Genomic DNA, 12,407 nt, shown 5'->3' on the forward strand with positions numbered 1-12,407 from the left:
GAGAAGAACAAGCAAAGTAGGGAATGAAATTGAGCAAATATACCATCAAACTGGCAATAGTTCTTCACTTGTTTGTGAAATACTTGGCTATGAGCACATACTGTGGGATTGAGGGAAGGGTACATTTTGATTTAGTAAATGGCCAATGAGTGCGAAACAGGTCTGGGGATGCGTGTGGTCTTGTGCAGAAGGGATGTGACCTAGAAATTTGGGCTGGACTGCCTCTTTTGGAGTGGGAAAAAGCCTGATCTGCATATGGTCTTTTCCCTTTCTGTAATGGCTTGGCAGGCAAAGAACAATGGTCTGGAGGGTTGCGCAGAGGTTACGATTAATTATAAACTTTCCAGCCATTACCTCTTGTTTTGCTTTAACATGACAACAAATTGGGTTAGAACTCAGAAATGTAAAAAAAACAGCTACAGGAACCAAAACCCTGGCAACAAAACATTTCACAAAACCAGACAAGTTGCTTTCTTATTTTTTTGCATTTTAGAATAGTACCTTCAGGACCTTGTCTACCTCACCTTTCTCATCACTTACCTTTTGTAATTTCCAGAGAAAGTATTCTGTGCTGCCAGCGGTTGGTGATTTAGGAGACCCAGTGTGGGTCATTGCAGGCGGTATCAATACATTACTGTCAGGGGACAACACTGGTTTCTGGGTACCGGTAGGTGAATTAGGTCTCTGCGGGAAAAGAGGATCTTCATGTATATCCATAACTGAATGTGAGGTTTCATTTGGGTAGGGAGTCACTCTGTTTCGATTTTCTATTAAAGATATCTGTCCTAGTTGGTAGCTGGTAACCTCACTTTTTTTCGATTCTACATCGGAGCTGAATATCTTGCTATTTTCAGGCTGTTCACCTGAAGGTGCCCACACATGTTTCGCCTCCTCATAACACAAAATCTTTCCATTTATTTGTTGTAGTCCTGGAGATGTCTGATCAGCGACCTGTTGGATAACATCTGTCTTTCTGGTGCCTTGCTCTGTGATCTGTCCATGCAAGGAAGGGATTACAACCTGCTCCTGGTTCTGCGTGGGTGAGGTCTGTCTCTGCATGTATGGAGCCTCCGATCTTTTCTGTGTTACTAGAGGAGACCCTTGCCCCGGTAAATTTAGGTTAAGCAGTGTATGTGGCAAAGCCATTCCCTGCAGGATGGGGGACACCAAAGCTTTTTCAGTAGCTGAAGAAGTTTGTATCTCTTGGTAGAGCATCCCTTCTGTTTTCTGGTTGGTAGAGGACATACCCAATACGTTCTTGGTTAGTCCTTGCTGTGTTTTCAGAAGAGGGCCCTTCTCTTGCATATAGATCATCCCAGTTTCCTTTGGCGTATCTGGGGGCATATTCGTTCTTTGGGAGTTGGGTGTCAAAATTGGGCTTTGAATGTCTGAAGAGGTCTGCACCTGCTCACATAGCAACCACTCTTGTTTCGGCGTGACAAATAGAGATCTACTTTTGTAAATGCAAGGGTTTTCTAACCTGTTCTGTAATCCTGAAGGCATTATCATGCTTTGCAGGCTGGTCGTTACTCCATGTTTCAATGGCATCTGTAGGGGGGTTGGCTCCATTGGTTCAGAGGATGAGGAATATCTCTGTTGAACAGGTTTAGACATTTGCCCTTGAAAAAAACATTTAAAATAATCTAAATATGTCTTTCATGAACATTATTTTTAATAATACTTACATAACTTACAAGACAATCAAAACCTTCAAACATGTGTAAAATGATGCATCACCACCATGTTTTTTTCTTTTGTTTTTTTTTTCTTATCAGATTCAGTTTAATGCATGCAGTGTAGTAAACAATTCCTAGGCACTTGGCATATACAGTAATCCTGAGTCAGTTATAGTATTGACAAACCGCTCCGCAGCCACACAAGATGAGTTGTATTGGAAAGGCTGTGCTATGAAATATACTATACGATAAAAGTTTCTGATTTGTACTATTAGATTTCAAGTAATATTGGAAGATGTTTCCCATTTCTACGAAAATTACTATAGCCAGGACCAACAAACATGCTGCAATCTTTTTGTTTTACAATACTTGCCAATGAACCTTGTAACATTGGAGGACACAATGCACAGTTCGCCCCAATCCAAGAACCTCATTCTCAGTGAGCAGTTGATTTGTTCCCTTGTCCTATTGCAGATAGGCCCAATGTGAAACTAATCTCTCCTCTCCACGGCACTGGATGGAATTGAACTGCTCAGGAGCAAGGATTTGTCAGAGCAACATGCAAGGTGATGTATGAGCACGTGTTAACTCTTATCAACGCTTTTCGGCTACAACGTAGTTAAAATCTGGTTTGGATACTCACCTCATCAGGTGCAGTCGTAAGAACTGGTTTCGAATACCCCATCCCAACCCAATTTCAATGCCTTTTTGAATTGGCCTTTTTTGTAAAAATTATTTGTTGCTCTAGTTTACTCTTTGAGAAATGGAACATAAACCTGCTAGCTTCAGGAATTACCCAATCGGTTTGTTGTCCAAGGGGATATGCCGTAGAGTCTGATGTTATAAAGGTTTAGGTAAATCAATCCAGGGTTTGAGGTGTACAGTTCAGAACACATTGACACCCAAACTCACTGCAAACAATTTGTGCTGTTTTTATTTTTAAAATTTCATTCCTTTTACGTTCGTGTTGCACTTGACTAATTGCAACTCCCTTGAAGTGAACGCTATTGTTCAATTTCTTTTGTTTGAATTTTGTGTCAATTTACTGGGGTAGGCTGTATTACTGACCTGCAGACTTCTACATGGAAGGTTTACATACCCTTCCACCTCCTACGCCAGCTCAAGGATCCTACTTTGAAGAAGACCGTAAAGATAATAATTTGGTATTGCAACTCAAATTACTTCACCTGCTGTACCTACAATGCTAACAATTCATCAGTACAGGGATAAGGGCAGAGCCGAGGAAGCTTTTTAACACTGAGAAGCTCATTACGGAAAACCAGCACCTGCTCACCACTCTCAGGATTTCCCTCACACAGTCTGCCATCTAGTCAGAATCAGCACCGACAACAGCATTTGTTTGAAGATTATTATTTTTACCAAGTTCCCCTAATCCTACCCAAATCTACAAGCTCCAGCCCTTGTCTATAAAAGAAAGTCTACAGGGTGTTTAGGATGTGTAAGTTTGCAAAAGGAGGAGACTGACACGCAGGTGGCATGATTTTTGAGAAGACTTAGTTGTTCAAATATAAAGAGGAAACCTATCTCTCGCAAACTCCAAGATGGGGTTTCCCTGCCTCAACTAAGGAATATGTCCGAATGTCCAAGTTAATGAAAAAGTCCACCTTCATGTGTCAAAATGCCTATTTCTATCCCTTACACTAGTAGCTAACCTAAGAGATACTGGATCTTCTTGGTCCAGCAGAATGGCCCCCTTCTTCTGCACAGTGGATGATAGTTCAATTGGCAGGTGGGAACTGCGCCTGAGAAAATGGCTCTGGTCTCCAGGTCCAACTTCCTTTCCAGGATACAACCCAAAGTTCCAGCTTGAGGTATTGTACAGTTCTCAGTTCAAACTCAAAAGTTACAACTCAAACATCATTCAGTATTGCCCATAGTTTTCTTCACTATTGGATTCCTGGAGAAGGCCTCCCATCTCCAGGTATCTTGTTCTCAATACTTTCACAGTGCCAGGGGAATGAGTCCCTCCCCCGGCCCTTCCTCTACTTTGCTTCACAATACACAACACCAGGTGGTATGGCTTGTTTCTTTAGATCTTTCTTGGTTTGTAGTTTTCACTGTAATAGAGGGGAATGTCTCTCTTCCTGGGTCCTTTTCAGGCTGTTTACCACAGTTCACGAAGGGTGGCAGAATGACTCCCTTTGCAGGCTCTTTACAAACATTCATAATGCAAGTGGGACTGACTCACTTTCCCTAGCTTCCTTTCACCTTGTTTTACTGGTTTGGACGTGGGGGTCCCAGACCTGAAGGATTCAGCTGCTGCAGATCTGGCTCACTTTCCTGCAAGGTAATGCGCCGAAAAAGAGGATTTGTGATGCTCTCTTCAATTGGGTATGGGTCCCAGACCTGTGCTTCTCTTTCTGACTGTTCTGGACGGCCTGGCTCACACCTCTGCCAGGAATTGTGCCGTAGAAGAGGATTCATGATGGAACATTGGGGAAGACAGGAAGAAAGACCCCCTTTTCTACATGATGGCAGAGTGGTCCGGCACCACATGAGTGCCCAGTTAAAATATCTCTGCAGGAAGGTATACAGCAAATAGAACTTTTGAGATTGGATAGAAAGATCGAAGTGGTCCTACAAGGGTGTAAGAAAAATCGCTAGCACAAACGAAAGTCTTTGATCCCAAGAAATACCCAAGAGAATGAAAGATAGGCTTGCGCCCGGTCGAGGCGCCCGCGTGAGCGGAGCCTGCAACAGTGACAAACATATAGTATTGAAGTTACTCAAGTCAAAGGACATGATAAGTGAAAGGAAGGTCTGAGCCCAAACTAGAGGAGCCTACAGTGTCTTTGAAAGCGAAGGGAGTCCGAGCCCGGCTGAGGGAGACCCTGAGGTGGATGATCATTTCACTTGTAGCACACATCAGGTGGAAATGAACTTTAGTTGTTAGTTTTTTTTGTTGAACAAGACTTTCTTCGAGCGAGAGACTGTTTGTGCTATTAAGAGACTCTGTCTTAGATGGTCCTGCCGTGCCTTAAAGACTGCCTCCGCGTGCTAAGATAAGTCAGAGTGTGCTAAAAAGCCTGAATGCTCTACCTTGCCCCACTCTTAAAAACGTGGGGAAGGGCAATTTATTGCACTACCATTCTGACATATTATTTTGGATACTGTTCCTTTTTGCATTTCATACCCCTTTCACATTTTGTTGTATTTAGAGGTAAGGATTGGCAATAGGTCTATTAGTATAGGCCATTTTTATTTTTACAAGACGCCACTAGGACTGCGTTATTATTTGATGGTTGTAGCTTGCTCCCATCTGTAGATTTAGGATTAGATCGGCATTTTTCAAACCCTTTTTACATCAATAAACACCCGTGAACTGTGATCACTTGCAGCTGTCGTCTTACTGTTGATACTATAGTTTCCTTACAGTACTTAGACCCGAGAAGATGCTGGGACAAGTATTAGACCCGGTAGAGGAGTTTGGATCGTGTCCGATTTGGTGTTTAACAGAGTTGAATTTGCCATTTACAATATGCCCGAATCAGTGGGTGGTAAACTGCATTAATCGCCTTTGATGGTGCAGGGCAGCTGAATAAGGTATCCTCCCACCATCATGGGACGTCTTGCATTGGCAAAAATGATCCTGGTTACTATAGATGTTCAAGTGATGCCAATGATTATACCTAAAAAAAGAGAACTGCGGTGTGGGCTGCACTCCCAGAAACCGCAATCCTGTGGTATATTTGTATATTGTTATATTACAAAAAACTTGCAGATAACAATAATTTGAATTTATAACTTTTCATTTCATCCTTTATTAGGTTTTTAACAACTCATGTCAAGTATTTGCAGATGCATCAGCAATAGGTCCTATGCAATTCGGACTTAAACGTCCTTCCGGGGGGCCAGTAACTGATGCTAGTTGTCAAAGGACAGAATCTGTTCTACACACGGTTTAGACAATCGCGTGAGTTATGTAGCGTTCAAACGGGTACAGACACCCTCTGTTTGTAGATGTATACCCTGTGAAAAAGTTGGGTATCTACATTAGCAATAAAGATCGAAAGATCTAATATGCAACTAAAAAGTACAGAGTCTGACCTGATCGCATCATGACACGGAAAAAGTAGAACGCTGCGGCTTCACGGGCAAGGTCTCTTTTTAGTTCATAGTTGTAGTGCCATTTCACGGAGGCACCTTACCAGTGGGTTTGCACCCCATGCAGATAAAGTAAGATATTAAAACTTCAATAAAGAACTTCGAATTGTGGTAGCTACATCGAGACAAATCTGGTGGCAAGCAACTACACTTGTTGTATGGGGTATTCCATTGGCGAAAGCACAATGAATGCATGCAGATGGAAATTGAGGATTTATACATCAGTGATAGGGCAATAACATACAAGGAATTTAGACAAGTGCACCAATATTTTCTAGAATTTGCAAATGTAATGGCAGATGTGAGAAGATTATGGCTGAGATTCCCAGCGAAACCCAAAATGTATGAGATAAGTGCAACTTTGAAATGGCGAGGGTTAAACTGAAATTTACAAGGTAGCATTGGGGGTGGGGGAAGAAGGTAGAATTAGGGATAATGATTTAGGGGAACAACTCGGATGATAAATTGACAAGAGTGTTAATGAAAACAAAAAGTATCAAGGAATGTACGATTCCAATGGGTGCAATAGAAATGTGTAATGAGGGCATGTGTAGCAATGATTGTCACTGCTAACAATTCAACGAAAGTACAGAATTTCACATATGGTGTAAAGTGATGAGGTATTGATTTGCGCAAAAGTGAGAGACAAGCTAGAAGTACTAAAGAAAGAACCAACACAAATTAAACAATGCATGGTGGCCTTGTTACCAATGAAAAAAAGAGGGAAACAGAAAATAGCAAGAAAATTACGTATAGCAATGGCACGGAAAACAATTGAAGAGTCTAATTATAATGGTTGGGTAAGAGAGTCATATTAAGACTGAAAAAGAGATCCCCATTGTGATGACGGAAATGCATCGGAGGGACAGGGCTTCCGTATCCTTGTCCTTTACTGCTTTTTATCGTGTGTTCTGTCGTATGTTCCATGCAGGAGTTCATGTGGGACTCCTGGCGGTGCAGCTCTCTTTTGGTTTGGTGAACAGACCCGTGGTATACCCTTATGGGACCCATGGGTAGGGGTACAACCCTGTGCCCCTAGTGTATGTTTTTGGGCACCTGTGACCCACAGAGCAGGGTACGGGCTGGTGGCAGATCCATGCTGAAATGACTGGTGCCCTGAGCGTCCTCCATTTTGGGATGCCCAGGCCCTGTCATCGGAATCGGTAGATTCCGGATGGAGACAAAATGGCCCCCCATGGCCTCTTGCCTTCAATCACCTGTTAGCTTGATCTTCCCGAAGTCCCGGGAAGCCCTGCCTCTGTCCCTTCCCCCTGACTGGCTGTTAGGTGGAAGTTCCATATATGGTAGTGTGGGGCAAGTGCCGACCAGACTGGCTGGAGCCTTCTCAATTACTGTATGTTGTGGGTACGCCTGTGGGTGAGACCTGGGTGAATGGAGTGTGTGACGAATATGCATTCTATGTTGTGGCTGTCTAGTATCGGGTGTTTGACACAATGGTTGAGACAGCCCTGCCCGGAACCAGTATGAATGCAGCTTGGAGTGTTGAATGGCTCGGTACACAACTTGTTGTGAGTGTCTGGAGAGAAGTGACTGGCCTGAATATTTCGTGTGCCTGATTGGCTGCCTGCCTGCATGAATGCCCGTAGTCGTGATTGGATGCTTGAGTGTGACCCAGCGGAATGAATGGGAGATCAACAGTATATCTGGGGACCTCTCACTGCTAGGAATCGTGTTCAGAAGCTGAAGTCCACTACAACGAGTAACTGAAGCTTGATCTTGAAGCCCTGCTGTTGCTCTCCTTCGCAATCTGAAAGCTGCTGTGTCTCAAGGACTGACCCAGAGAGGACCTGGTAAGGCGCCCTCTTCCCAAGCTACGAGGGACCATCGTGCACAGCTGATCTTTGCCTAAGCTCCCTGGTAGACAGACCTTCGACAGGCTGCTGACCCGATACGGGGATTGCTGCGGAACTCCAAGGAGAAGCGCCAAGACTGTTGTCCGCCACTGTCGATGACCGTGTCGCCGACTGTAGCCGCCGTGCTCCCGTTTTGCCTAAGAACCTTCATTGATCCAAGGACGCTCTCGTCTGCATCGTCGCCGCTGTATCCTGCTGGAGAAGGCCTGGCTGTCTACACCCTTGCTGGGGCACAGTTCTTCAACTCTTTGCGGTCCAGAACTATTGACCTCGAGGAGCCCCGCACGCTTCTTCCTTGCAGGACGTTTACGCTTCCCCCGTCAACGAGCACCGCTAGGAACGACGCGGCCACTTCACCGTCATTGCTTGACCTGTTCTTCGTCGGACGTTCGACGACCCGTGACTCCTGCCTCAAAGGGAGGACACTAAAGAAGGGCCGTCGATTCCCTGACGCGGAACGTTACAACGCCAGGGACTTTGGGGTTGTAGAACTATTGGAAAGTCTAGTGTGAACAATATATGGACTGGGCTTGTATCTTTCTTCTACAGGTTGCCCATGTGGGGGGATCTCCACACAGAACTGTGATTAGTGGTACGGGGCCAGGATTCTGCCAATTGTTCAACCCACTGCTTTCCTTCCCCTCTCTACTGCTGGTTTCCTCTTTATTTTGATCTGTCTCTCATTCGGACCGTATGCACTTTAATGAGATCTAATAACGTTAGTGTACCACTTTAGAATTGTAGATATTTACCATTGTTGATTTTCGGAGTACAAAGTGAGTTATAGTGATCGTGTATATGACCTTGAATATTAATTATATAAAGACTGTGTTTTAACCGATACAGTGTGTGGACATTCCTTCGTGGGTGCTTGGGGACTACACTGTATTTAAGAATCAGCTTGCATCACCTCCTGAGAAGCTAGGCCTTGATTGTTCGTCCATTGCTACCACAAGAGAGACTCTTGGCAGGGGTCTGTGTGTCTTTCCTCTACCAAATAGAGAGCGGAAGTACAGAACCCCTCCCTCCGGTCTTTACACCCATACCTAAGAACAATGTCGAAGCTAGCATCTATATTTTTCTGTTGCAAGTTATTAGATCTTTTGCATACTTCATCCGATTTAAATTTAAAATGAATCTATGATACGTCTTAAGAATCATTACACAACAAAGAATGAGATGGGGGACCCTCCACAAGGAACATTGGAGACAAAATGTAGCTTTGGGATAACGGAGTAGCCAGTTACAGATTGTGCAAATAAATTAGACTCCATACCAAAACCAATGGTAAGGTTGACCCCTTTACTGCAGGGGACGAGGTATGTCGTCCTCTGCAGTACTTGCCTTTGGGGGGGCCACCCCTGGGAGGAAGAAAGGAGCACTAGCCCGCCAAGAAGGGATTCAGGAGGTGGAGGGAATCAACCGGCAAAACAGAACCCCAACCCCTCCCTGACAATTGCCACAAAGCTGGCACAATGTTGTTTTGCCTTCTTTGGGGGCAGATGGGTGCGGCTTTGTACCGATTTGCCCCAAGGAAGGCAAAACATAACAGTGTAAACAGATTGGCAAACTTGAGGGTTGCAGGGGGCTGGCCCTGTGCCCATGAGCCAGCCTTCCCAGGAATCCCCCAAGGAGGTGCAGATTCTTGCTTCTTCCCTACATTTTGCCATCCCCAGGAAGCAACCCTGGCCATACTGGAGCTCTGGCCGTGCCGCAGTACAGTTTTCCCTCTGGGGGGATGCAGGACCCCCCGGGATTTCCACATGACCGTTGCTGTGCTTGTGGGCAGTCAACCCTTTTTCTTTTCCACCTATGTAAGCCCACCCACGCATGTGAGGTCTGGTTTTCTTCGGGACATCTGCGTGAACGTGGGAAGGTAGGGCATGTGCTGTTGCCCATGTGTTTCAGTGGTTTCCTGCCTGCAAATATCTCAAAATTGTGTTCTTTCCCTACATTTTGGACTTTGCTGGGCATTCTGGGTAATAAATTGTAGTGTGATTCACATAAGACCTCTTTGGATTCCCACGGGTGCCTTTTCAGAAATGCATGGGGTTCCCAATTATCCTTGGTGGTTGTGACACCCTATCCCCAAATCTGTGGCTTATCCATAGATCCAAATAAGAGTATGCATTTGGTTTTCCCAGAGGGTTTGATGTATCAGTGGTTTATCCTTTTCCCTTTGCGCCCAGGTCAGTGCACCCATACATGATAGGTACTGGTTTCATCGGGACACCTGTGGGAATGTGGGAATGTAGGACATTTGTTGTTTTCTCTTGGTTGTGATAACTGTTTCATGCATTGCCTACTGCGGTTTGTTACACAACCCTTTCATTTCCCAAATGTGCCCTACATTAGTCGCCATTCTAGACAGTGTATGCGTCTGCGACCTGCGCAAGTCACCTATCCTTCAAAAGGTCAGCCTGTGCTCTTTCAAAAAAGGTATGCTTGGCATTCTTCACCACATTGACTATCATTATTTTCAAATGCTAATTATTTCAGTTTAGGCCGTCAGAATAAAAAGACAGTTTACCATGGCTTGTTTTTTGGCTTGTGGTAATGCTTGTTTTGTAAAACATTATGATAAATGTGCGATTTCCCAACTAGAAGGGTCAGGGGAATACAGCAGTGCATTGCTTTTCTGAATATTCATGGACGCCATTACCTTACAAGTGCAAAGTGTCTAGCACATACTTTTTTTCTGTCGCTTTTCCAATTGTATGCCAAACTATGCGAATTATGAGTACATAGTTGTTGCCTGACCTGCGCAAATTACCACTTCCTGAACTTAGAATATTATCTACTTTTCAGAAATGTATGCCATTCTGTGTACCCATTGAGTTTTCCCACTCCCATCTTCCATTCCGTAAAAGTATGTCCTATTAAAAAACGAAAAAGGGGAAAAATCACCTACCTCTCACAAAACTGTAGGTACACTTATGAAAAATATGTTTTTCGTTTCCACTCAACCTGTTCTTAAACGTTTGGAAAATGGCGAATTCAGAACTGCAAACCTTTTGTTCCTAGCTCTCACAAGAAAAAAAACACAGATTTGCTTGTACATCGTTTTATTGGCATTTTCTGAAAAAACGTCAAATCACGAATCCTTATGACCGCCTATATGTGGGAAGAAAAGGGTGCATATTTGGCCAAAAGTTATAAGGGATTAAATACCAACATACCAAAATGTCCAAAAAAAGGCTCAACACTGGGAAGAAAAACCCTCAGCAGTTAAGAGGTTAAATAAAGATGTGAAATAAGATGTGCCTGTAACAAAGCTGTGCACGTTATAGTTGGACATTGCCAATTGATGGATATTACATAGGAATGCAGAATATGTTAATGTGCAGAACGACGATTGTGATGTTCGGTGTGTAAATGGAATGAAAAGATTTTTTTAAATACCATAATACACAATGGTAGTCCTATAAGGCCTTACACACCACACATTGCTTTGGCAAATACAACAAACATGAGACGCTAGGGTCCGATCAGGGTTTGATATAAAACAGAACGGGACGGGTCGGGTCAAACTAACAGTTAAGAGTCCTTTTCCTAAAGGGGATATTGCTCTCCCCAGGTTCTCCATACACAACAGTCTGGTGGATATATCACCCAACCATTCTGCTGATCAAGTTACAGTCATAGGGACATGGCACCAAGCTGCTTATTCGCCACAAGACCTATTCACAGAGATACAATGCCCAGTCCATCATATCCCCCAGCTTGAAAACCAGTCGGTCCCTGCCAACACACAGCTCTTCACTGTCCTGCTGCAGTCAATCCACCCAGTACCTTTTTTTACGCCATGTTGCAGCATATTTTGAGGAATCCATATTCTACCCTCTGTCTTTTCTCCCCCGCGTGTCATTGAGAAAAACCTCCTCAAGGGTTGCAGCATCACTCGGATGGCCAAGTGCCACATCAAAATTCTGGCAAGTTTGTGTCTGCTGATAGCGGTGGAGGAGGCAGGGGTAATTTTAGGCTAAGTGAAAGGAGTTGAAGGATTGAGGGAGACAGCTGGTTAGATCTCGTGGCAAAATGTGTAGTAGTGATTCTAGCCCCTGACAAACCCCTAACAAACGCCTCCTTGCCCTACCCTGATGGACAGAAATCCCAGAAGGCCACAGAGAAGAGCACCTGAGCATTGTAGAGGGAGTTTTGAGGTGCCTGCCAACCAGCACACTAAGCCAAGAAAAATGGGGGACTGCTTCCCCAAAGTTTAAGTAGCCCTTTCTCTGAACCAGAAAATCCTGCCACCCATAATCCTTGGCTGTAGTTGATGGCAATTGACTGGAGTTAACAGACTACTCCTTCCCCCTTCCGCAGTCAACTAGCAGATGCTTGTTTTGTTGCGCAAAGTATTGCTGTGAGAGGAATTGAAAGGGCCAGTGTGAGCTAGTGAAATGCGACCTGTATGAAAGAGGCCAGTGGTGGGAGTGCAGGGTCGGAAGTTGTTTTACCTCGTAAGACCCACTCCCCGTTCTCCTGACTAACCGCAGCCCCTCTGAGATCTCCTACCACATTACACTACACACACAAAAACCCTCCAAAGACAGTCACCATAGGTCTAGCAGTGAGCACATCAACACTAGCTGAGCCACGACTAAGCTCTCCTCTTCGGCCCTGTTACACTCTACCACATCAGTGGTTAACCAGACCCAATGCGCTGTAGTCTATCAGATTGTGGCCTATTCTCATCCAACACCACCACAGGTTTCACATCCGAGTGTCC

At 44.4% G+C, this 12,407-nt stretch overlaps 1 protein-coding gene across 1 annotated transcript in view; it reads right to left on the bottom strand.

Annotated features, from left to right (window-relative positions):
* The window catches only part of TDRD5 (tudor domain containing 5), a 2,293,977-nt gene that overhangs the window by 1,886,703 nt on the left and 394,867 nt on the right, over nt 1–12,407 (bottom strand). Inside the window, exon 4 of the mRNA XM_069641474.1 lies at nt 541–1,619. Within this exon, the coding sequence (XP_069497575.1) occupies nt 541–1,619 (1,079 nt within the window). The remainder of the gene's footprint in view (nt 1–540; nt 1,620–12,407) is intronic.

This window comes from Ambystoma mexicanum, chromosome 1q (genome assembly GCF_040938575.1).
Source record: "Ambystoma mexicanum isolate Mex_15411 chromosome 1q, UKY_AmexF1_1, whole genome shotgun sequence".
Taxonomy (NCBI): Eukaryota; Metazoa; Chordata; class Amphibia; order Caudata; family Ambystomatidae; genus Ambystoma; species Ambystoma mexicanum.